At 29.3% G+C, this 21,456-nt stretch overlaps 3 protein-coding genes across 6 annotated transcripts; 1 reads left to right on the top strand and 2 right to left on the bottom strand.

The window, feature by feature from the left end:
* Positions 1-66: 66 nt before the first annotated feature.
* Positions 67-11,758, bottom strand: LOC105146982 (uncharacterized). 3 transcript variants are annotated; one of them, XM_087413929.1, is made up of 6 exons: positions 11,618-11,758; positions 8,202-8,477; positions 6,646-6,928; positions 5,858-6,188; positions 2,823-3,189; positions 67-1,032 (listed from the first exon to the last, which is right to left on the bottom strand). In XM_087413929.1, exons 1-6 carry the CDS (start codon positions 11,741-11,743, stop codon positions 466-468), a joined length of 1,950 nt encoding a protein of 649 aa, XP_087270055.1. In that variant the 5' UTR covers positions 11,744-11,758; the 3' UTR covers positions 67-465. The 3 variants fall into 3 exon arrangements, 1 of the variants encoding a protein (XP_087270055.1); XR_015547576.1 differs by lacking the exons at positions 2,823-3,189; positions 5,858-6,188; positions 6,646-6,928; positions 8,202-8,477; positions 11,618-11,758 and adding an exon at positions 2,433-2,783 and having other exon boundaries at positions 960-1,032; XR_015547577.1 differs by lacking the exons at positions 67-1,032; positions 2,823-3,189; positions 5,858-6,188; ... (1 more) ...; positions 8,202-8,477; positions 11,618-11,758 and adding exons at positions 2,232-2,371; positions 2,433-2,783.
* A 1,484-nt stretch (positions 11,759-13,242) lies between these two features.
* LOC105146955 (arylsulfatase J) lies at positions 13,243-18,661 on the top strand. The gene is made up of 8 exons (XM_011057630.2): positions 13,243-13,656; positions 14,578-14,751; positions 15,674-15,886; positions 15,955-16,204; positions 16,366-16,545; positions 16,846-17,112; positions 17,722-17,995; positions 18,102-18,661. Exons 1-8 carry the CDS (start codon positions 13,546-13,548, stop codon positions 18,268-18,270), a joined length of 1,638 nt encoding a protein of 545 aa, XP_011055932.1. The 5' UTR covers positions 13,243-13,545; the 3' UTR covers positions 18,271-18,661.
* Positions 18,612-21,418, bottom strand: LOC105146956 (uncharacterized). 2 transcript variants are annotated; one of them, XR_846246.2, is made up of 4 exons: positions 20,779-21,418; positions 19,622-19,886; positions 18,885-19,241; positions 18,612-18,805 (listed from the first exon to the last, which is right to left on the bottom strand). XR_846246.2 is itself a non-coding variant. In XM_011057631.2 (4 exons), the coding sequence occupies exons 1-4, from the start codon at positions 20,891-20,893 to the stop codon at positions 18,778-18,780; spliced, it is 609 nt and encodes a 202-aa protein (XP_011055933.2). In that variant the 5' UTR covers positions 20,894-21,418; the 3' UTR covers positions 18,612-18,777. The 2 variants fall into 2 exon arrangements, 1 of the variants encoding a protein (XP_011055933.2); XM_011057631.2 differs by having other exon boundaries at positions 19,041-19,241.
* Positions 21,419-21,456: the final 38 nt, after the last annotated feature.

The following is a 21,456-nucleotide window of genomic DNA, read 5'->3' as shown; positions in this document are numbered from 1 at the left end:
TATGAAATAATACATTTAGAAACATTATATTTAGATAAAATAGAAAGGTCCTTCCTAAATGTATTATTTCATATATTATAAATTTTCTCTTCTTTCATATAAATATTGTATTATATAATATCATTAATACTATATACAAATTTGTATTTTAAACATATTTTGAAGATCTCACTTGGACTAGATATTAGACAGTGCTAAATAAATACATACAGTGGCGGAAGATAATCAGATGTAATTTCGATGTATATATGAGAATTATAAAATAAAATTCGCTTGCAAGTTGAAGAAATTTATCTTCATACAAGTTTCGATGATTCAATAAGAGAAAATGTTATATCACACTACATAATTAATAATAGTTAAACATTCCGCGAAGTGTGCATTATACCATTTTACTATTTTTTTCGCAAGATTCAATCTATAAAAAAAACTTCAAATAAATTCTGCACAAAATCATTTTCCAAGTTAACATTTTCGGGATTTCGTCGTTTGTCTAGTTTTTAGTTTCTTTCCGGTATTCTTTTTGATTCCTATTTGGTTCTTAGGTCTAGAAACCGATTGACCAATTATCAATTCCAATATGAAGACTGTAGTGGCGCAAGTATATCCCACGATGAGAAAATAAAAGCTGAACGCAAGCTGCTTTAGCAACATCACTTTAAAGCCTTTTTTGTTCGTATTATTCCTAAATCTCTCGCGTCTAATTTCCATGACAGAGTCAGCTCTGGATTTTACGATTAAGCCGGCCTGAATCATGTGTCGAATAATATCATTCACCCGTTGGTACAATGGCCAATCTTCACGAGTGACATACGATTTTGTTAACTCTATCAGTATTCTCGATTTAATAAGGTCTTGGCCCTTAATTCTGTAGTACAGGTGGTGACAGTCCCCCAAACACACAGCATTCGTCGAATTCTCTACGAATTCCTTGCATTCTTCGTACGTGACCTCCACGTAGCGCGATTCCAGTTCAGGATCGTTCAATAATAGTTTGAATTGACGTGGTCCGTATATAATGTATCCGGATTTCTGTAAAAAGATAAATATAATTTAAATATTAAACATATTGTATTATATTTGACATATATGTTTATATATATATGTATCAATTGTATTATAATACAATATAGGCAAAAGAAGGGCAGAAGAGCCAATATTTTTAGTGGCAAAAGAACTTTAATTTAGATCATAAAATTCATATAATAATAACAAAGGACAAAAACATACGTTTCGACTCCGCTCGAGTCATTCTCAATGTTGCGGTAAATTTATTCAAACATCGCTATAAAACAAATATATATATATATATATATATATATATATATATATATATATATATATATATATATAGATTACAAAATTCGTTATAATTCTAAAATACGTATTCTTCATTTTGTGCACTGCGAGTCAATTATATCGGAAATCAAAATAGTAAGAAAGTAATATTCTAGAAAGTGACCGTGAACAAAAGAAAAATTAATACTTGACACATACAAATAATATATATAATAAATAATATATGTAATAATATATATAATAAAAAAATGATGTACCTTGTCAGTTATATTAGTAAATGTGTTGAGAGTCCATTAATAAAAAAAGTATTCATTAATAAAAACTATTTCTGAAGATTCCTTTGAATCTTGCATTTTTATTTTATATATATATATATAGTGTGTGTGTGTGTGTGTGTGTATGTATCAAATATATAAATAAATATCTACATACACACATATTATCAATTAGTGATGCCGTGCTATCAAGCATTAATAATTTTATTTTAAAAGGAAAATAGTTTTTATTATTGTGTTAAAGGGATTAAATAAAATTTAAAACAATTAAAATTGTAATAAAATAAAAGCGAACCTATTAAAACCATTAGCTTCAAAATATTCTCTTTTTTATTTAAAGAGATCATTTGATATTTACTGTTCTTTTACAGAACTTCGTATCTACCTTACAAAAGATAGGAAAAGATGACTCTGTTTTTGTTTATGTTGATTATAAACAACATGAATAAAAATAAATTTATATTTAGATTTGTAGTCGTATATGTGAAAAGCGAACAATAAAATAAAACACATATAAAAAATAAGAGCATAAAAAACCACAGCACAAGTTATAGTTTGTGATATTTAATTATTATTACATTCATTAAAACATTAAACGTTTCGGCCACAATCTGGCCATCTTCAGTAATTCAATAATATTCTTAAAACGCAGAGTTACATCTAGTTGACATTAAATTCAACAGTCGAGAGTTGTAATTAAATAAACATGTTCTTTTGTATGTGAAGATGCTTCATGCAGTAATGTTACACGGTCAATTGTCATATCAAGAAAAGTGTAGAACAAGAATTTCCTGATTCTAAATGAAATTATATATATTAAAATCTCCTAGTCAGAATATAAAGAAAAAGAATCATTACCTGTTTTACAGCAAAAAAACCAAACGATGAATCTCGAATATTTCTTTTACACAGTTAGAATTTGGTCGTGACATTATGTGTTGTTATTTGTCCTATCATATATTTTACCACTATTTATATATCTGAGTCAAAATTTTTAGAAAGTTCTAGAATTGTTTATTAACAGAAAGAGACATCCTTTTTTAGAAGAGGAAAATAAACCTCAGGCAAACCTTCCGTGTCACTTTGCTTATTGATACCACTTGATTGTTTTTTTATATGTATCATTTCCGAAATTCTTCTTTTCGCTAAAGATTGTTCTCTATCTAAAATTCTTATATTATCCCAATCTAATTCATGCATCTCATTCATACGGTGGCGTGAGACCACAAAATAAAACTTTATTATTACCTTAAGATTTTCTATGGTGTCAATATCGCGGTAATAAATCGGCACGGTGAGCAATGCCGACAGATGGCTTTGAAATAAAGCGTTTATGTTGAGGAACAGAATCAATATCATGCATACAAAAATTCTGGTGGAACTAATTTTTGGTGGATGTAGAATTCCCACGCAGATTACAAGTCTTATCACCTGTAAGCCGGCTTTTATGTATCCTTCGCTCTTCGTAAATAGTACATAAGCCAACAGACACATTATGACAATTCCTACTATCACTTCTGGTGACATAAACTTTATTAGCTTGGTATATTGAGAGACTTTTGAACGTGGTTGTGCTATCACACAGATACCTGTTCTTGTATGGGGATATGTGTATCTGAAAGATAAATGTTATTTATTATTATTATTTATTAAATATTATTCTATATTATTATTATATTAATATTATTCTTAACAAAAAGAAGAGCATAAAACCACAGTACAAGATATTCTTTATGATATTTAATATATAATTATATTAATAAATAATTTAGACGTTTCAGCCACAATCTATTTTCAGTAAAATTACAAATATCCATAAAATACAGAATTTACATAAATCTAACATTAAATTCAGCGGTCAAAAATATAAATACTAGGTGGGGTGAAAAGTAACCTCCTTGGGAATGAAAAAAATTTTTTTCTTATGCAGAATCTCGCCCAAAATATGGCGTGTTCGCTCAGTACTAATCTTTGTAGCATCTGCTAGCTCGCGCATCTTCACTTTCCGGTCAGCCAACACCATTTCATGTATTTTTTTCATGTATTTTCCTCGGTAACCGCATCGGAGGGCCTGCCGCTGCGGACTTCATCGGTAGTGGAGTTGCGGCCACCACGAAACTCTCGAAACCAATATTTGACGGTGTAATCTGACGGAGTATTAGCCACATAATATTTATCCAACTTTTCTTTTGTTTCCTTCGCCGTTTTGCCTCTCAAAAAATAATGTTTTATGAGAAAACGAAAATCGTTTTCGCAAACACGTCAACAACAATCAGCTCTCAAAACAAAACTAAGGGCAGTATCGCACTGCCACTTGGCATGTCTGCCTAAATATGAACGGACTACAAGGCACCATAAACTTTTTTGCAGTAGTGGCGCATTCTGGCGGTCAAGGAGGTTACTTTTCACCCCATCTAGTATATATAAACACATTCTTTTCTCTTGTAAAAGTACATTGTAAAACGTGGTTGCAGCGCCAATTATCATATTGCAAATTATGTAGAAAGAACAAGAATCTCCAGATTCTAATTTAAAAAATTATAATATCGTTAATATCTTCTAATCAATTTGATAAGGATTAACAATTCGTTAACTGTTTTACAGAATGACGAATCTTAAGCACTTTCCTCACGTAGATGGAAATTTGTTCCTGACATTGTGTATTATTATTTATCCATATCTTCATATGTGTCCGCTATTTATATGTGTGTCAAAAGTTTAGATTACTCTAAAATTATTTTTAAGTGTAAGAGAGATCTTTCTTTAGAAAAGGCAAATAAATCAGGCAAATCTTCAATGTCACTTTGCTTATTAATACTACTTGGCTTTTTATATATATCATCTCAGAAATTCTTCTTTTGATTGATGATTCTGTGTCTAAAATTCTAACATTATCCCAATCCAATTCATGCATCTCATTAACTGGTGGCGTGAAATTACTGACCTATTGGAGGTGGATCTTCTTATGTCAACATTATGTTCTTTAATTCGAGTTTTTAATTTCCTTTTTGTTTGACCAACGTAAGAAGACTCACAATCCAGACAATTTATCTTATAAAATATAAAGTCTTATTACGTTGGCTAAACAAAAAGGAAATTAAAAACTAAATTATTTATTAATGTAATTATATTAAATATCACAAAGAATATCTTGTGTTGTAGTTTTGCTCTTCTTTTTGTTAAGTTTTGATTTATAAACCACGTTTGTTATAATTATATATTTTAATATTATTCATTTATTAAACATTATTCTACATTAATTTTTTATATTTATCATGAGATATTATATTACGATGACATCGAACGATTATCAACTATAAAATTTCAAAAATTTTGACCCTATTTTCTTACTTTGACGTAATAGAATTCTATCCTAGATTTGAATTCATAAAAACTGACTTTTCTTTTTCAAATGATAAAGAAAAATCAAAGGAAAATGTTAAGTCAGGGCCATTTTTCGGCCAAAATAAAAAAGTTCCGAGATATACAAGTTATACTCATATATCATATTCAAGCGGATTAGAATGGTATATTGTTTATCTTGAGGAACATCAAAATCATAGAAAAATTCGCCTTTGAGATTTAAATATCAAAAAGTGATTATATGGAATTTTTTCAATAAATAGTACACATTTTTTCAGGACAATAGTAACGCATACCGAAAGTATTTAAAAAAAAAACAATAATGTCACTTTTCATAATGTCGTTTTATTAGAGTTGCGTTCCAATTGACGCATAATGCTTACGACCATCATTTCTTACTTTTTAAACAATAGGGATGAAATAATTCCACAAGAGTCAAAAGCGTCTAATAATATGCCTGCGTATTCTATTCCTACGCCTTTGGTATACGTATAGAGATTATAACAAAGTTATGCTACAGTGAATGTAGTACAGTAGTATATACAGTAATTATATCTTATTGCGTTATACAATTATGACATCAAATTGTACATCTTAGAATTTCTCTTCTCAGAAAGAAGCTTTTGTAAATAATGCAATCCTTATTACTCAATTCTTGTCTTACTTTTTCTTATTTTTTCAATAAATGTAATAGTACAAATATGATAGATTTATTTGTTTTGATCACGATTTCTATCATGTTCCTGACATTTTCCTCGATAGCGATCAAGCGATGTATCATTCGACTTCATTTAAGTAACTGTTTAATATGATGTATAATTTTTGTACATCTCGGAACTTTTTTATTTTGGCCGAAAAATGGCCCTAACTTAACATTCTCCTTTGCAGATCTCTCTCTAATTCATTTATTATTATCTTACCTGGCTTTCCACAATATAAACAAGCGTCTTGTATTCATGCCCATGTCTATTTTGCCATCGCTCAAAGGAGCCATCAAACCCTCTAGGGTACCATTCGGTCCTATACCGCCGAGTCCATAGATACTGCCGTTATAAATCTTGATTGACAGAGATGCTTTTAATTTGTATAATAATATCTTGATGATTTCGCTATCATCACCGCGAAATTTCTCTTCATCCGATAAACTCGAATCGATTTTTATGTACGGTTCCATTTCGACGGCATTCAATCGGATCTTATAGCCTTGCAGAGTTAACGTTTTATCGAAATTCAGATTTTTGCACATCTCATCTGTTTAAAGAAAACGCAATGATTGTCGTATAAATTCTTTAAAAATGGCTTGTGCTTTAAAATGCAGAATAGTGCAAACAATATTACTAGTGTTTTTGTCTTGGAACATTTATTGCTTATTAGCTTTTAATTAATTCTAATAAAATTTATTTTTCAATCTATTTGAAAACATGTGTTAGATCTTATGATGCTATAATTTTTTTTTCTAATATTGTAAAATTTTAAGTCTTATTAAGTTTAATTAAAATTTCAAATCATTATGTTATTTTATATATATTCATAACACGAGTACTCAAGTGTAATTAATAATGTGTTATAGGACAACATATAATAATATTTTAAAGAATTTTTAAAATAAAATTCAAGTAATATAAATAAAGATAAAATTTCCTTTTACATTAGGAGATTCAAAAATTAATTCGTTTATAATATGTTTCATTAGACGTAAAGAAGTTACCCTTTTCAAATTTTCTTTTCAACATTATCCAAGGATGACTCTCTCGTCCTTTCATGCGGCTTACTTCATTCCAATCAGCTGGCGTATTGTTAGAATACGGATTAAATGTATAATACACAATTCCTTCGTGTGGATCGATGCATGGAAATATAACAGAGAGCAAGTCATATTTCCATGCCGTCCAGAGAAATAAACGAGCGTTTATACAACCTCGTGTTTCAGTTTCTTTATCAACTATAATATAAAATCCATCTGGATTCGCCCATGGTGAATCTTTTGTTCTCTGTAATGAATGATACGACAAAACTATTATATTATTTTTATTTAGAAACAAAGCTGATTAACCTTCGATTGATAGCAATCACTTTAGACCCAAAGTATTCTCAAAAGTCTTTAAAGTTTTGAGTATTCTCTAATGGATATTTATTAATTTTTGAAGATTACTCGTTATATTTTTTTATTGCAAAGGTCTAAAAAATCAAACTCAAAAACTACTGTTTTTATTGTTGTCTTGTGTACTACATTTTATGTGGAGCAACTTCTTTGTTATCCAATAGAGATCATTAAAAATAATTCAATCACAGTTCTTCAAAGGGTATCCCTTCGTAAGGTTAATATTCTTATGAAAAAAGTTAAATTTTTAGAGAAAGATTTGCTTCCAACACATACAAGAAAATCTAAATTAGTCAAATACTTATATAGAATTAATACAATATTTTATATACAGGAATGTGTTTTCGTGTTAAAAATTGGATTACAATTCGAGCCGTATGGGTAGGCGCGTGTCGTGTAGCAAAAAAATCTCTTTCCTTTCAATGATCTGATCATTGGAATACATTGAATCCTTTTGTAAAAATCAATGGAAGAAAAGAGATTTTTTTTTTTGCGCGACACGACTGGAATTGTGACCCAATTTTTAACATGAAAACAAATTCCTGTGCTTCACCTTTCATAATTATTTGATTTAGCTCCGTTTGCCTTTTTTTTGTTTTCTTAACTGAAGTAGTTATGAAAAAAGAATACTACGATAATTTAGAGGATATCTAAACTAATGTGAATGCGAAAATTAAAAAGATTTCAAAAAAAGCCTATAAAAATGTTCCTAAAAGTTCTAAGTGGAATATTATCGATATATTGAGTTATAAGAAGAACTATGTAAAAATAAAACAAATTTTTTCAATTTTTTCGATTTTTTAAATTCCATATGGAGAGAATTTTCTTTTAAAATTTACCTTTAAAATATGGTAGTTGTGATACAATACAATATTTTAAAGATTTTTATAATGCACTTCAGTAAAATTAATCAAACTTATTTTATACTTTATTATAGTTTTATTAATGAAAGAGATTTACATTAAAATTTTTCCAAATACGATGTTGTCCACGACTATCATATTTTCAGGGTAAACTCTAAAAAAAAATTCTCTCCTTATAGAAGTCGTGGAGCTTTTTAGACAGACCGTGTATACAGATTTCGAAAAGATGTGTGTGAAATTTCTATAAGAATTTAAAAACAGTGTTTTTTTTTATATATATCATAAATATATTATTTTCACCTGCAAAATGGATCGCAACATGGGTTGGGAAGATGCCACTAACACGAAGTTGTGTGATTTCCGAAGAAAATGGATGAAGTTGTAGCTCACGTACATCTTGAAGGAATATCTTGTTAAAGCGAACTTTTTCAGGGCGTTTAATTGAAGACTTCTCTCTCCTATTAAACCTACTGGTACTCCAACAAAGAACGCTTGTCTAAGAAATTCGTTATAATCTCCACCTAATAGTAAAGTTAGTTCTGATTCTTCTAGACGACATCGGTATAGAATTGTGACCTACGAAATTAATACGATTTCTTTACGTAACTTTAACTTTTACATATAGGTAATTGTAAACTATAGAATTTTAAATCACACGCACTTCGAATTATTTTCCTGAAGGGCAAAGCCTATACATATGTATGTATGTATGATATTTTGCAATATTAATTTTGTTTGCAATATAAACGAAGGGCTGTGTAGCATAAATTGTGCTTCGCGTGGAAAGAAAAAAGAACGAATTGATGATACATTTAGAATTGTATAATGAAAGACTTCTCTTCACATTGTATGCAGAGTGGAGCAAAGCATTTTTCCCGCCTCTGTACGTACATTTGTCAAGATTAGAGATTCTCTGATACAGGGTTGCCACAAAAAATAAATTTTAAAATTCCCTAACTTTTCTAGATGAAAATGGAAAATTTTCCATGACTAATAAAAAATATGTAAATTTTAACAGATTCAAGGATTATATAAAAAAGCTATATCATTAAAAACAACGCAAAAAAAAGCTAGTAGCATAGTAACATTTTGGATGCAAATTCAAACCAGCAAAAAATAGTTTTGGAAAAAAGAATGCAGTTATGACGAAAAAGAGAGATCAAATAAAAATTTAAATAAAATATAAATTTTAATTATTTTGTTAAAATCATTTAAATTGCGCAAGTTTTGAACGTATTTGACTATAAACGTCAGATATAATATTTAAAAAATTATAACAATTATTTGGAATAGGAGCAGTTTAAGGAAATTGTGAATAAATTTCGATATAACTTTTTTTATATTTTCCCCTAACTTTTCCCGATTTTTCCGATTTTCCAAATTTGTGGCAATCCTGTAATAAGAGTTGGAACATAAAGAAATAAAGTCATTTTTTATTAGTCCGCCATGTTTTAATAATTCCTGAGAGAGAGAGAGAGAGAGAGAGAGAGAGAGAAAGAAAAGAAAAAGATAAAACGGAATGGAAAAAAGAAAAAAATAATAAATATTTGTTTTTTTCTCTCGCAAATTTTTATTAAAATTACAACTGTGCATACAAAACTGTAGCTCGTGTCCAAATTCATATTCTAGGAGAATTTCTAGTTAAGGTTAAGGTTATTAAAATTGATAATCAAACCAAATATATCTACTTATGTTGTACTTAAGATATGTATTACGTTGTACTTAAGATACATTTTTAAGTTTAAAAAGTAGAAAACTTTAAAGTTATATCTTGCAGAAACTAGAAGTGTTTCTAACATAACTTAAAATGCGATTCAAAACTCTGCCGATAATTATATGTGAAAATCAAAATGTCAGTGAGATATAATCAGTGAGAAATAATAAAATTTTTAAAAGTTTTATTTTTAAAATAATATAAAAAACATTATTTATTACTGGATATGTATTCATTTAAAGAATTACTGAACTAGCTGAAGGAGTCCACTTTTACAAATCAAGGGTACTTATAATGTATAAAAATATTTTAAAAACTTATTTGCTCAGTATATTTAAAAAAAATGCTATAAAATTGGATATTTCAGCACGATGATACTAAATATGTCTTAAAGTCAGAATGATTACTTTCGCGTAATTAATTATATAAAACTAGTCTTCTTAACTTCCGACTTTGAATTCAATCGAGCACCTGAGAGAGAATTAAAACATTAAATTTGCAAACATACAAATTTAAATAAAATTAAATTATTATAAGTTTCAACGAAAAAATAGACTCAGATAATTATATTGAGCGTTTAATTAAATTTATGCCTCGTTATTGTATCACTGTTATTATTGCAAAAGGCATGACTATTCCCAGATAGCAAAGCATATCTCGGCAAAATCGTACAACTCTATGATTACTTATGCTGGCAACTTGCCATAGATTTGTCTTCAACTATTTTTAATATATCGACTGATTGTAGCAACATGCAGGCAACAATATATATGTATTGCTAGCAGTTTAACAACAAGATAGCTGCATCAATGTTATCTTGTGTTGTCGGCAATATGACAGCATTGTATGATGTATATTATTATGACAATATGATGATAATAGTATAAATTTTGATGATTTTAAAGTTGTCAGCAAACTGCTGGCATATTATGAAGGCATCAAGTTGCCAGCAAATGACTCAGTTGCTGCAATTCTGGTAGCTTGATATACTTAACAATGCATACTTAGCAAGCAACAAGATAGATACGTTACTATCTAGGTTAATGATAAATATTAATTAAAATATTACAAAAATATTTTAAATACTATATTCATTTTTCTTGTAAAACAATTAAGCTGGCCGGAAACTTTCAAAGTAGCACCTATTGTTGTATCTAATATTCTACAAATAGGAAACATAATATAAAACTAACATGTGCTCTCTACTGGGGTTTGAACAAAGTAATCCTTTAAATAAACGCATATTCAATAACAAATAGTGATCATTTTTCTTATATTATTTTTTCAATGATATATGTTTATACCTAATATTAGGTCAGGGAAAAAGTTTCTTCGTATTTAAAAAAAATTTTTTGCAAAAGTTTTTCATTTGTTGCAAAATTTTCGTTACAATTATATTATTCGTTAGAGCAAAGTTTTAGCTTTAAGAATCTGTTTTTTAAATTGCGGTGATTTTTTATCGGAGTTACGAGCAATCAAAGTTAGAATGCTCCTTTACTTAATTCGCGAATATCTCAGTAACAAAAAATCATAGGAATATTTTTAAAAAATGATTTGTAGGAAAAGCTTCGAGCTTTCACGATAGGTAATCGAAAATTTTTGTAAATTTTTTTTGGACACGTGAGAGATCCTCAAAGTGAAAAGAAAAATTTTTATCTTTTTCAGCTTGCAGTTTTTTTGATGTAAAAATTATCAAATTCACGGAAACTGAAAAAATATAGTAATCTTTCGAAAGTAGAGATTTCAAGCTAAAACTCTCTTTTTAAATTGAAATTTCATTTATTTTTGACGAAGATATTGTATATACAATTTTGAATTAAAAAATACGAAGAAACTTTTTCCCCAACCTAATATTATTGTAGTTAAAATTTTTTTATTTTCGCTTAAAAATCTATTTAGTGGAAACTTACTTATTATATAATATATAATATAAATAATTTATTCAGAATATAATCTAAGATTTGACCAGCACTTTAGATACTTTCTTGGAAATTTATCTTACCATTGCAGTGACTACATCTTTGTAGGTAAATTTTTCTTCTGCCAATATGTTATTATTAATAAGACGGTGAGAAGAGACACTTACGATTAATAATGAGAGCAAAACATAGACAAATATATTCGACATGTTTTTTTTTCACTGTGAAATCGTCACCGTTCTGATGGAAAATGATTGAATGTTGGACTTGCTTTACAATATTATTTTATGAAGAGATAAATTTCTTTTATTTTTATCAGCATGATCGATCATGTTTATATAAGCGCATGTCACATTTTTACTTTCGTAATATTTCTCTCTCTCTCTCTCTCTCTCTCTCTCTCTCTCTCTCTTCTGTCCATTTAGGTAAATAATATAGCATTGAATTTGACAACCTGTTATATAAGATATTATAATGGCAAAAAAAACAATAACTGCAACAATATCATTCTTCTTTGGCATACATGATATATGATGAACGAATCTGTCGGTATTATCTCGGCGTAATAAAAAAGTTAAGTGACAATAGAATCTAACGCGACAATAGAGTTTAACACGATTGAACGGACTGAAAGATATTTAACTTCTCTTCGTTACGCACTGTTTATGTAAGTATGTATTCATTGTACAACCTCCCCCCCCTCCATATAATCTGCATACCTTTTTCGCATAATATTCTATTTTACTTTTATTTTGTATACTTACTCAAATTACGTTTATACATTAAAAAAAGATATTTTATATTGTTGTAAACGAATTAATTTAATTTTATCTCTTTCTTTTTTTTAAATGGAAAAGTTTGCATTTTTTCTAATATGATTCTACTTCCGTAAATTTATTTAAAGCAATAAAGTAATTTTAGTCACTGTTAATATTATCGAAAAAATAAAATTATATATATAATTATATATACTTATATATAATTATAAAATTATTATTTCTTAGAAATGTAAAAAATATTTGATAAATTATATATAATTTTGCGTCATAAAATTCACATTTCTTTTGCGTGAATAAATATCTTCTACATATTTTTATGTATTTCTTATTTTTCACGCTAATATATTCGTTCCATTATTTCTCACAGTAATCGCGTGATGATAAGTCCGATTTGTATGTGCTTTCACACGCTTTTAACTGTCTCTGATAAAAGAAGATAATACAGTATGACAATTCTCGCTGGAATTTATTGTGTCTAAATATTAACGCTTCCTGATTTGCAGACAAAGGGAGATCGTTATAATATCTTTTCAAAATAAATGGAAACATTGTGTAATAATTTTGTTATTTTATGTTATAAAAAAGCATTATTATTGGAGTACAAACTACAAAATTGTAGAATATTCTTCTAGCATAAATTTTCATGTTATTTTCCAACTTGCTTTACTCTTATTGAAAAATATTTTAAAATTAAATGTTTAACAAATAAATATATGAAATAAAATGTAAATATTTTATTGTATTACGGATAACGCGTTACACATAATATATATGTCGATGAGAAATTGAATTAACGATATTCAATCAGTTCAAAGTTCGATTCAAAGAATTTAAAATCAAGGAATCTCAAGAGATCAGTTCTGCGATAGGAATCTACGAGAAATATGAAACTCGGCGATATCGTGCGATACTGAACAGTTTTAATTCGCAGACATAACGCGACCACGTACGCGGCGCGAGAGAATTGATGACCGGTTAAACGATGAAGAGACCGTCACATCCATCGTAATGAATGGCGAGATGAGCGAAGATGATTCTTCAAGGTGGGAGGTTTCCCCACTATTCGCATCCGGGAAAAGAAACAGAGCTGGAGCGGAGAAGATAGTTTCGAGCAGTCGGTCACCGCACGCATGTCTTAGATCTATTTTCGCATTTTCAAGGAGGAATCGCGAACCGGTTCCACGGGAAACATACGACGCGGTCCAAAAAAAGATCCAAAAAAAGCAGAAACAATGCATCCATGGGAAATCGTGCAGAGGACATTGTCCCTGATCCTGTTGCTCGCAGTCCATGTAACTTCGGCGAAGCAACCACATATTATCTTCATTCTAGCAGATGATTTGGCAAGTTATTTTTTGAGATTTGCGATAAATTAAATCCAGGCTTTAAAATATTTCAGATAATAAATTAATAAAAAATAAATATAAATAAAATGAGAATTTAAGAGTTTATTTATTGACAAATTGAGAATTTTGTCAGGCGAGATAACTTCTGTTTACTACTCATTTATGTGCATCGGTAAGTATATTTAGGAAGACGTAGAAATAGATATGTTAAAAATGTTAAAGAATTAAATAAAAACTAAATAAAGAACAATAATGGGTTCGACATTATGCAAGTAAAGTATTACTACTATTTAACTAGTAGGAGTTCATCAGTGACGCATAAAGTTAGTCCGCAATATCTCTTTCTGTTAAACTCGTCCTGTCCTTGAAAGATACTTTCTATATATTCTGAAAAAGTCTCGTTGTAATGAAAATTTAATTAAAAATGGACAAATCAGAATTTTCGTGAATATATTGAATATATTGAAATTCTAGTTGAGATAATTAAAATTCTGATTAATATGATCAGATTTCTTAGTTTATTTTTAATCAAAACTTTTTCTCTCAGTACTTCTATAAATATATACGTTATATCATGTAAATACATGTACATACCCACATTTTTATTATGTATTATATTATAAGGACAGGTTTATTTAGGATTCAGCAAAGCTGACGTTATTTGTTGTCATTTTGGTATCAAAATAATGTTAGAAACGTCATTTCATCATAAAAGTGACGACAAATAACATTAGCGTGTTTACTGAGGAGTAAATAAAATAATGGATATTGTCTCTTTTTCTTCACAAGATGTTGTAAATTAATGTAAATTTATCACAAAGAATAGACAAGTTACAAATATAAAAAAATTAAATTAAGATAAAACAGAATCGAAAAGAAATGTTATAGTTACATTTAAATTTAGCTTCATTTCATCAGGGATGGAACGACGTTGGCTTTCACGGTTCCGGTCAGATCCCAACACCGAATATCGATGCATTGGCATACTCTGGGTTGCTTCTCGACAGATATTACGTCACTCCAATCTGTACACCGTCCAGAAGCGCTCTAATGACGGGCAAATATCCCATTCACACTGGAATGCAGCATGGCGTAAGTGTTGTTTTCGCAACATCTTATCAACTTTCTCATATTTTATCAAGAGTTTATGCATGTAATATATTAAAAATAGGTAGAAGATTCGCGCGAGCACAAATGAGAACTATAAGTTCTGAAGTAAATTTACTTTATAATACGATCAAATTTATTCGCTTAAAGTCTAAATTTGTCTCGGTTTAAAAAAAAATATTACAAATTGCTTATTAAAATGGTGATAGTTCAGTTTCTTTTGACTTCTACACTCAATGAATAAATACGATTAAGAACTATCAATTAGTGGAAACGTTGTTGTTCTATTTGCAAAAGATTACAAGAGTATTGTGCACTTGTATTCTCTTTTGGCATGTTGACCCGGATAGTTAAATTGGAAATTATCATACTAAGATGTTGCTACTTCATTCGTTTTCACTACTTATACCTATACGCGCGTATCTACATACACAGCTAACAAAAGACCGCATTCAGTTCAATCCATCTCTATCACGATATTAATAACGTTGAATGAATAATGCATCTTTCATGCAATTTTCTAATTTATATTAAGGGAATTTCTAAGGGTTTTTCTAACGCTCTAAAAATCTCTTAAGAGACGTTTCAAATAAAACATTTCTTGATTCTTTTAGCAGGATAAATATTGCATATTTGCAAAGTTCATTTTAAAATTAAATTTGATAAAATAAATTCAAGATAAAGTCTCTCTCCTGTGCAGATTAGTATCAATGTACATTGATAGCTTCTTCAAGACATTTTTTAGCAAAATCAATAAAAACAATTTTTTTTCTTTTTTAATAACAAAACAAAATATCGTTTTAAAAAGGTTAATAAAATCAGCAAGATTTTTAATCGAGTTTGTTAAAAAGCGGTATATATTATAAAAAAGAATTTTTAGTTCAATATTCGGACTTGAATAAATTAGGTTCTCAAAGGTGCGGAGCCGAGAGGATTGCCACTTCGCGAGAAACTCTTGCCGGAATATTTGCGTGAGCTTGGATATAACACGCATATTGTCGGCAAATGGCATCTAGGATTTTACAAAAAGGAATATACTCCCACTTACAGGGGATTTGATACTCATATTGGCTTCTGGACAGGTCATCATGATTATTTCGATCACACAGCCGTTGAAAATGTGAGCGACTGTGTATTAAATAAAAGCATAGTTTTATCATTTAATGTAATAATGTGATAAAAATGCAGCCTTACTGGGGATTGGACATAAGACGGGGTATGCAACCGGCATGGGATCTGCACGGTCAATATTCTACGGATATTTTCACGAAAGAGGCGGTGAGATTAATTGATAACCACAACTCTAGTCGACCGATGTTCCTATACTTGGCCCACGCGGCCGTGCACTCCGGAAATCCTTATAATCCGCTTCCGGCGCCAGACGAAGAAGTGGCTAAGTTCAATAATATCTTTGATTACAATCGAAGACGTTTTGCAGGTAAAAATATTCAAAGGATAGAAATGAGAATTAATATAAAATAGACTGTGATTAAATAGAAAATATATATAAAAATATATATAAAATTTTTAGGAAATACAACAAGACTCAAAATTTGTACTAAAAAGAAACAGATTGATAATATTAAAATTTTGCTATAGGTATGCTAAGCAAACTAGATCAATCCGTGGGCCAAGTAGTTGACGCTCTGCGTAAAAGAGACATGTTGCGAGATAGTATAATCATCTTCTCGTCGGACAATGGTGGGCCTGCCGCTGGATTTAATTTGAATGCAGCGTCTAATTGGCCACTGAGAGGAGTAAAAAATACTCTTTGGGAAGGTAATTTTATTTGAAATTAGATGATTAAGCAAATTTTTTAACATAATTAAAACTTGATTAACGAACAAATTTTATTGAATTAGCAATCTTTAAAAGAAATTATTTTCAACTATATATATACTTTTTATAATTACATTTGTAATTAGTGTATTTATATTTTTAAGAACTCTCGAATTATTCAAGAAATTAGGACTTTATTGAATATCTTATGAAGATTTAATTTAAAAATTCACGTTTTAAAAACCATTTTTCATTTTTAATATCCTTAAATGAATAATCTTTTTAATTCTGCTATTGCAGGCGGTGTCAGAGGTACGGGTTTAATATGGTCACCCAGACTGGTGCGACCTGGTCGCGTAAGCAGGCAAATGTTACACATTACTGATTGGCTGCCGACGCTTATAACAGCCGCTGGTGGTGATTCATCGAACTTAACTGTCGATGGCATGGATTTGTGGAATGCGCTTAGTGAAGATACTGAATCACCGCGCGCGAACGTTCTTCATAATATTGATGATATTTACGGTGTGTCTGCTATAACAGTCGGCGACTGGAAGCTCATTCGGGGTAAAAGAAGGACTAAGATATTTTGTTTTATAACAATCTAAATTTGGGAATCGTCTCGTACAATATAGATTAGTCCAGCAATATTGCAGCAACAACGTTCCAACAATATTACAATAACATTACAAACTGAAGCAATATTGCTGAAAGCTTCTATGATGTATGAGAGGACAACAAACGTATCTCATATCATATTTCTTCTTCATTTTCTATATTGTAAAATATAAATCCCTAGTAATATTGCAGCAACGTTGTATTGCAGAAACGTTTTAATATATTTTTTTCTTATTGAGAATACATATAAATATGGAATAATGATAAATATGTATGTACAAATACACGGAAAGAACAATTTTACTAGAATACTTAAAAATTTAGCTAGATCAGAAAATAATTTTGCTCCCAAAATTATGTAGAAAATTCAAGCACGACGAGCAGTACAACAAAAAGTTTTGACATTTTATTAACTAGCTTGATCGTTCCACATAATTATGTATGTAAATAGTCCGGCAAAATTATTTTCAAATCTGTGTGTAGCTAAATTTTTGGATACTTCTGCAAAACTGTTCTTTCCCTGTATATATTGATTCAGTTCAACTCGGTTTTCTATAGGATCTACTTACAAAGGAGTATGGGACGGATGGTACGGTCCATCTGGTAGGGAATGGGTCTATGACGTGGACGGGGTAATTAGCAGTACAACAGCACATGCCATCGCCAGTGTTGGATTAGGCATTACTACAGATGTTGTTTTGATGTTGCGTGAAAACGCGTTAATCAAGTGTCCGCTACGGAATGACAGTTTGCCCATCTGCAAACCATTGGAGGAAGCATGCCTCTTCAACATCTATCAGGATCCTTGCGAAGACAATAATCTTGTCAAGCAGTGAGTGAATACGATATTATTTCGATATAATTTGTTAAGAAATTTTATTTTATTTTAATTTTTAAATGAACTTCGTAATCAACTTGTTCTTTTTTTCACATCAAAGGTTTCCTACAATCGTCAGGAAACTGCAGGACGAACTGAAGAAGTTCAACAGTAGCGCACTTTTGCCCGGAAATCTTCCGTGGGACAGTAAAGGCGATCCGAATTTATGGGATCATACTTGGAATAATTTCGGAGATTATATTAATGTTATGGTAAACGCTGCAACCTGATCAATTTTCTCAAATTGATCGAAAATCTCAAGAATTTCAAGACTTTTCCTATAAAATACAATTCTTATAAAACCAGAAAATGTGCTGCCCATGTTAGTCCATATTTATATGCGAAAAAATCTATACAACTGTAAAAATATTTAGCCTTTGGTTTTTTACCTTCATTTATATGCATTAAAGTTAAAAAAATGTATGTCATCAAGAGATAAAAATATCCGGCGACACTAAATTAAAGATGTTATTTTATTTATAAGGCGATGTATCGACCTTATGTTTTATTGCTCAATTTGTTAATGTGATTTTACAACAGTGATTTTGATATATTTAAAAAAGAATGCATGTGTATATAAAGAACTTTATTAGGCAAATAAATCGAAATAAAAAATTAAAATGGTGACTTAATTATTATCGAATGATTTGAGTTGATACTTCGAGTTATTAAGATAGGGTTTCTTGTTATTGTGTTATTTTCCTATAAATTTCTAATATAATTAGTATTAGATTTATCTAATTGATACATCTCACTTGGGCGCATCTGAAACATGAAAGTACTTTATAATGTGCCAATTTTTATGCGTGCTAATATAATATCGCTTCAAAGATCAATTACGTACATATCATACAAGTTTTTCAGTATCATAAATCGCAAATATGTCACTTTGTTTAATTTGTTATTAATAATTATTGCTATCAAGGAATAAAAGCGAAAGAATGATTTCGATCTATGCTACTGAATGAACTTTAAGAATTTCTCCTCGTGATTGTTTTACCCGCAACGAGAGGGAACCCATTCGAGTCCACTCGAGCAGATTTCTTCTTCCTTGTCGCAAGTGCATTTGCACAATTTTTCATTCCAGACCATCTGGCGTTCTTTATCACACTTTCTTTTATTCATGCATTCGCACGCACAATTATCTTCTGAATATATCTGATGAATGTTGCAATGATTTTCTGTCACGCTACATTGACATCTAAAAAAATCATATTTTCTCTCTTTCTTCATCGATGAAAGACAAAATTAATATTAATAATAGACTTGTTTTATATAGAATTGCATTTTTAGTCTAAAACGCTTCCGCTTCTCTAGTTTTTTTAGTTGCTGGAAATTCTAATTACCAAAAATTTAATTACAGAAAAGAATATAAAGCTTTGATATACTTGAAATTTGTCTCTCTATAAATAAAGAATTAAAGTTTCAGTTCGGAAATTACGATTATCTTGAAAATAAACAATTGAAATATAAGATTGTACACGTTATTTATGCGATTGTATTATTTTATTTTTTTATCAATCGTCAAATACTAAGCATCTAGAAGAAGAAACATAACAGCAGAATGGAAAACTATCTTACTTGCATTTGGTGTGTTCCTCGAGCAACACGTGATAACATTCGCTTGAGTCATAACCGTCCATTCTTACTGCGATCTTTCTAACATTTTTGCGAACTGGCATGCATGATTTGTTCCTCGGACAGAAACCGCTGCATCTTTTCACTGAGGCATAATTCGGATAAAAAGTGTAGCCCGGTTGCGGTATTAATTTTATCATAGCGTGCCTTGGCACGCACATTACCTCTTTCATCTGATTATTCAATTGCATACGTCTTCCTGCGCATCCTAAAAGTATAATTGAGAAATTCGCAAGAATTTATTTAAAAAATCAGCCATCTTTATATCCGATTATTTGAAAAATTAATAAGAAAATAAGTCACTCTTATATATTCAACTCTTTGAGTTATTACTAATAAGCAACATTATTAGCAGTTATTAGTAAAGTAAGCAAGAGGTCAATGATTATCAATCCGTTCAATAATTTCTATAATAGAGAATGATTTCCGAGAATCTTGTTAGATTTCTTTTCCTCTTAAAAGTAATAAAAATATCTATACATTATTATTAGTATATAAAAATTGTATATTAATTTTATTTATACTTTATATATATAATTTATATATTTTGTAAAGTAGATACAATAAAAAATAATTTCTTTCGTAAAAAGAATATAAAAGGTGTAAAATAAATTTTATCAATCTGTTTTTAGGAAAAATAATTTTATACGCAAAAGTAAGTGCATGTTTATATATTATGCAAGATATATAAAAAATAAGATCGATGAGGAAAACAATATTCTTTAGAACAAAAAATAGAATCCATTTCAATTATGCATTATCACATGTAAGATTGTAATAAATCGTAAAATTAAAAGATAACATGAGATTGAAGATAGAGGAGAAATCTTTTACATAAAATTTAATCAGTTGCAATATTGATTATGCAAAAATATATATGTAAATAAAATGAAATGTATTTTATATTTTTTGCTTACGGCAAATAAACTTTCTTTCATGTAATATTATTTAAGAGACATTTTTTAAAATATAATTTTTATTGGTATAAAGCCTGAAACTATCAATAAGATGCAATCACTGTTGATGGGAATAAACTTTAGAAGCTTCTATATAAAAAAATATTTTAGTATCGTTCAAAGAAATTTTACAAACTTTAGTACCTATCGCCACCCCTTCATGCGGACGTAATTCATCGTCGATGAATTGCATGCTTTCGGCATAAATCCATGTAGTCACTAAAACACACACTACTGTAAGAAACTTCATGATTAACATATAATATGCGCAAATAAACTGCTTCTAACACGGCGTATCATTAGATAATGAGCATTACAAAATTTCTTCTTCGTTTATTTATAACGGCCGGAAAATGGCGACGTGCGGTTTTAAATCTCGGTCACAAAATGTCTATTGACTTTGCAAGATATAGAGAAGGAAATTCCGCTATGCGGAACAAATATTTCCTGTCTGATTATTAGATATGCCTGACTAGATATATCCTGCTTGACTATTATAGATTTATTATTGATTACAGTAATCTAAAATACATATGCATATGATGAACTAATTTTATTCAATTTATGTTACTCATTATCAAATTTGATATTAATGTATAAGAGATTGCAAAGCATAAAGCTAAAAACGCAATTTTAATATCTCTGCTAATTAAAACGATATTACATATAATTTTCTTTTCTTCTTTTTTGTCTTTTGAATCTACTTTTTAAATTTATTTCTTTTTATTTTTTAATCTTTTTTATTTGTTTCTTATCAAAAGTTGAATTTCATACAAAGGAATTTTTTATCTATCTTTGATCTCATGTTACCTTTTATTTTTA

The sequence above is a fragment of the Acromyrmex echinatior genome, chromosome 1, assembly GCF_024713525.1.
Source record: "Acromyrmex echinatior isolate Ae372 chromosome 1, ASM2471352v2, whole genome shotgun sequence".
NCBI classification, from domain to species: Eukaryota; Metazoa; Arthropoda; class Insecta; order Hymenoptera; family Formicidae; genus Acromyrmex; species Acromyrmex echinatior.
The sequence above is the reverse complement of the archived record's forward strand: the minus strand, read 5'-3'. Positions and strand labels throughout refer to the sequence as shown.

Excerpts from the sequence above, each read along its gene's own strand:
- LOC105146982 (XM_087413929.1), bottom strand. The coding sequence starts at position 11,743 with ATGTCGAATATATTTGTCTATGTTTTGCTCTCATTATTAATCGTAAGT. Across the intron at positions 6,929-8,201 it reads TGTTGCGATCCATTTTGCAG|AGAACAAAAGATTCACCATG; the intron begins GTGAAAATAATA and ends CATTCATTACAG. Across the intron at positions 3,190-5,857 it reads TTTATATTGTGGAAAGCCAG|ATACACATATCCCCATACAA; the intron begins GTAAGATAATAA and ends TTTATCTTTCAG.
- LOC105146955 (XM_011057630.2), top strand. The coding sequence starts at position 13,546 with ATGCATCCATGGGAAATCGTGCAGAGGACATTGTCCCTGATCCTGTTG. Across the intron at positions 14,752-15,673 it reads ACACTGGAATGCAGCATGGC|GTTCTCAAAGGTGCGGAGCC; the intron begins GTAAGTGTTGTT and ends TGAATAAATTAG. Across the intron at positions 15,887-15,954 it reads ATCACACAGCCGTTGAAAAT|CCTTACTGGGGATTGGACAT; the intron begins GTGAGCGACTGT and ends ATAAAAATGCAG.
- LOC105146956 (XM_011057631.2), bottom strand. The coding sequence starts at position 20,893 with ATGTTAATCATGAAGTTTCTTACAGTAGTGTGTGTTTTAGTGACTACA. Across the intron at positions 19,887-20,778 it reads GCATGAAGGGGTGGCGATAG|GATGCGCAGGAAGACGTATG; the intron begins GTACTAAAGTTT and ends TTATACTTTTAG. Across the intron at positions 18,806-19,040 it reads TGGGTTCCCTCTCGTTGCGG|ATGCGCCCAAGTGAGATGTA; the intron begins GTAAAACAATCA and ends TTCATGTTTCAG.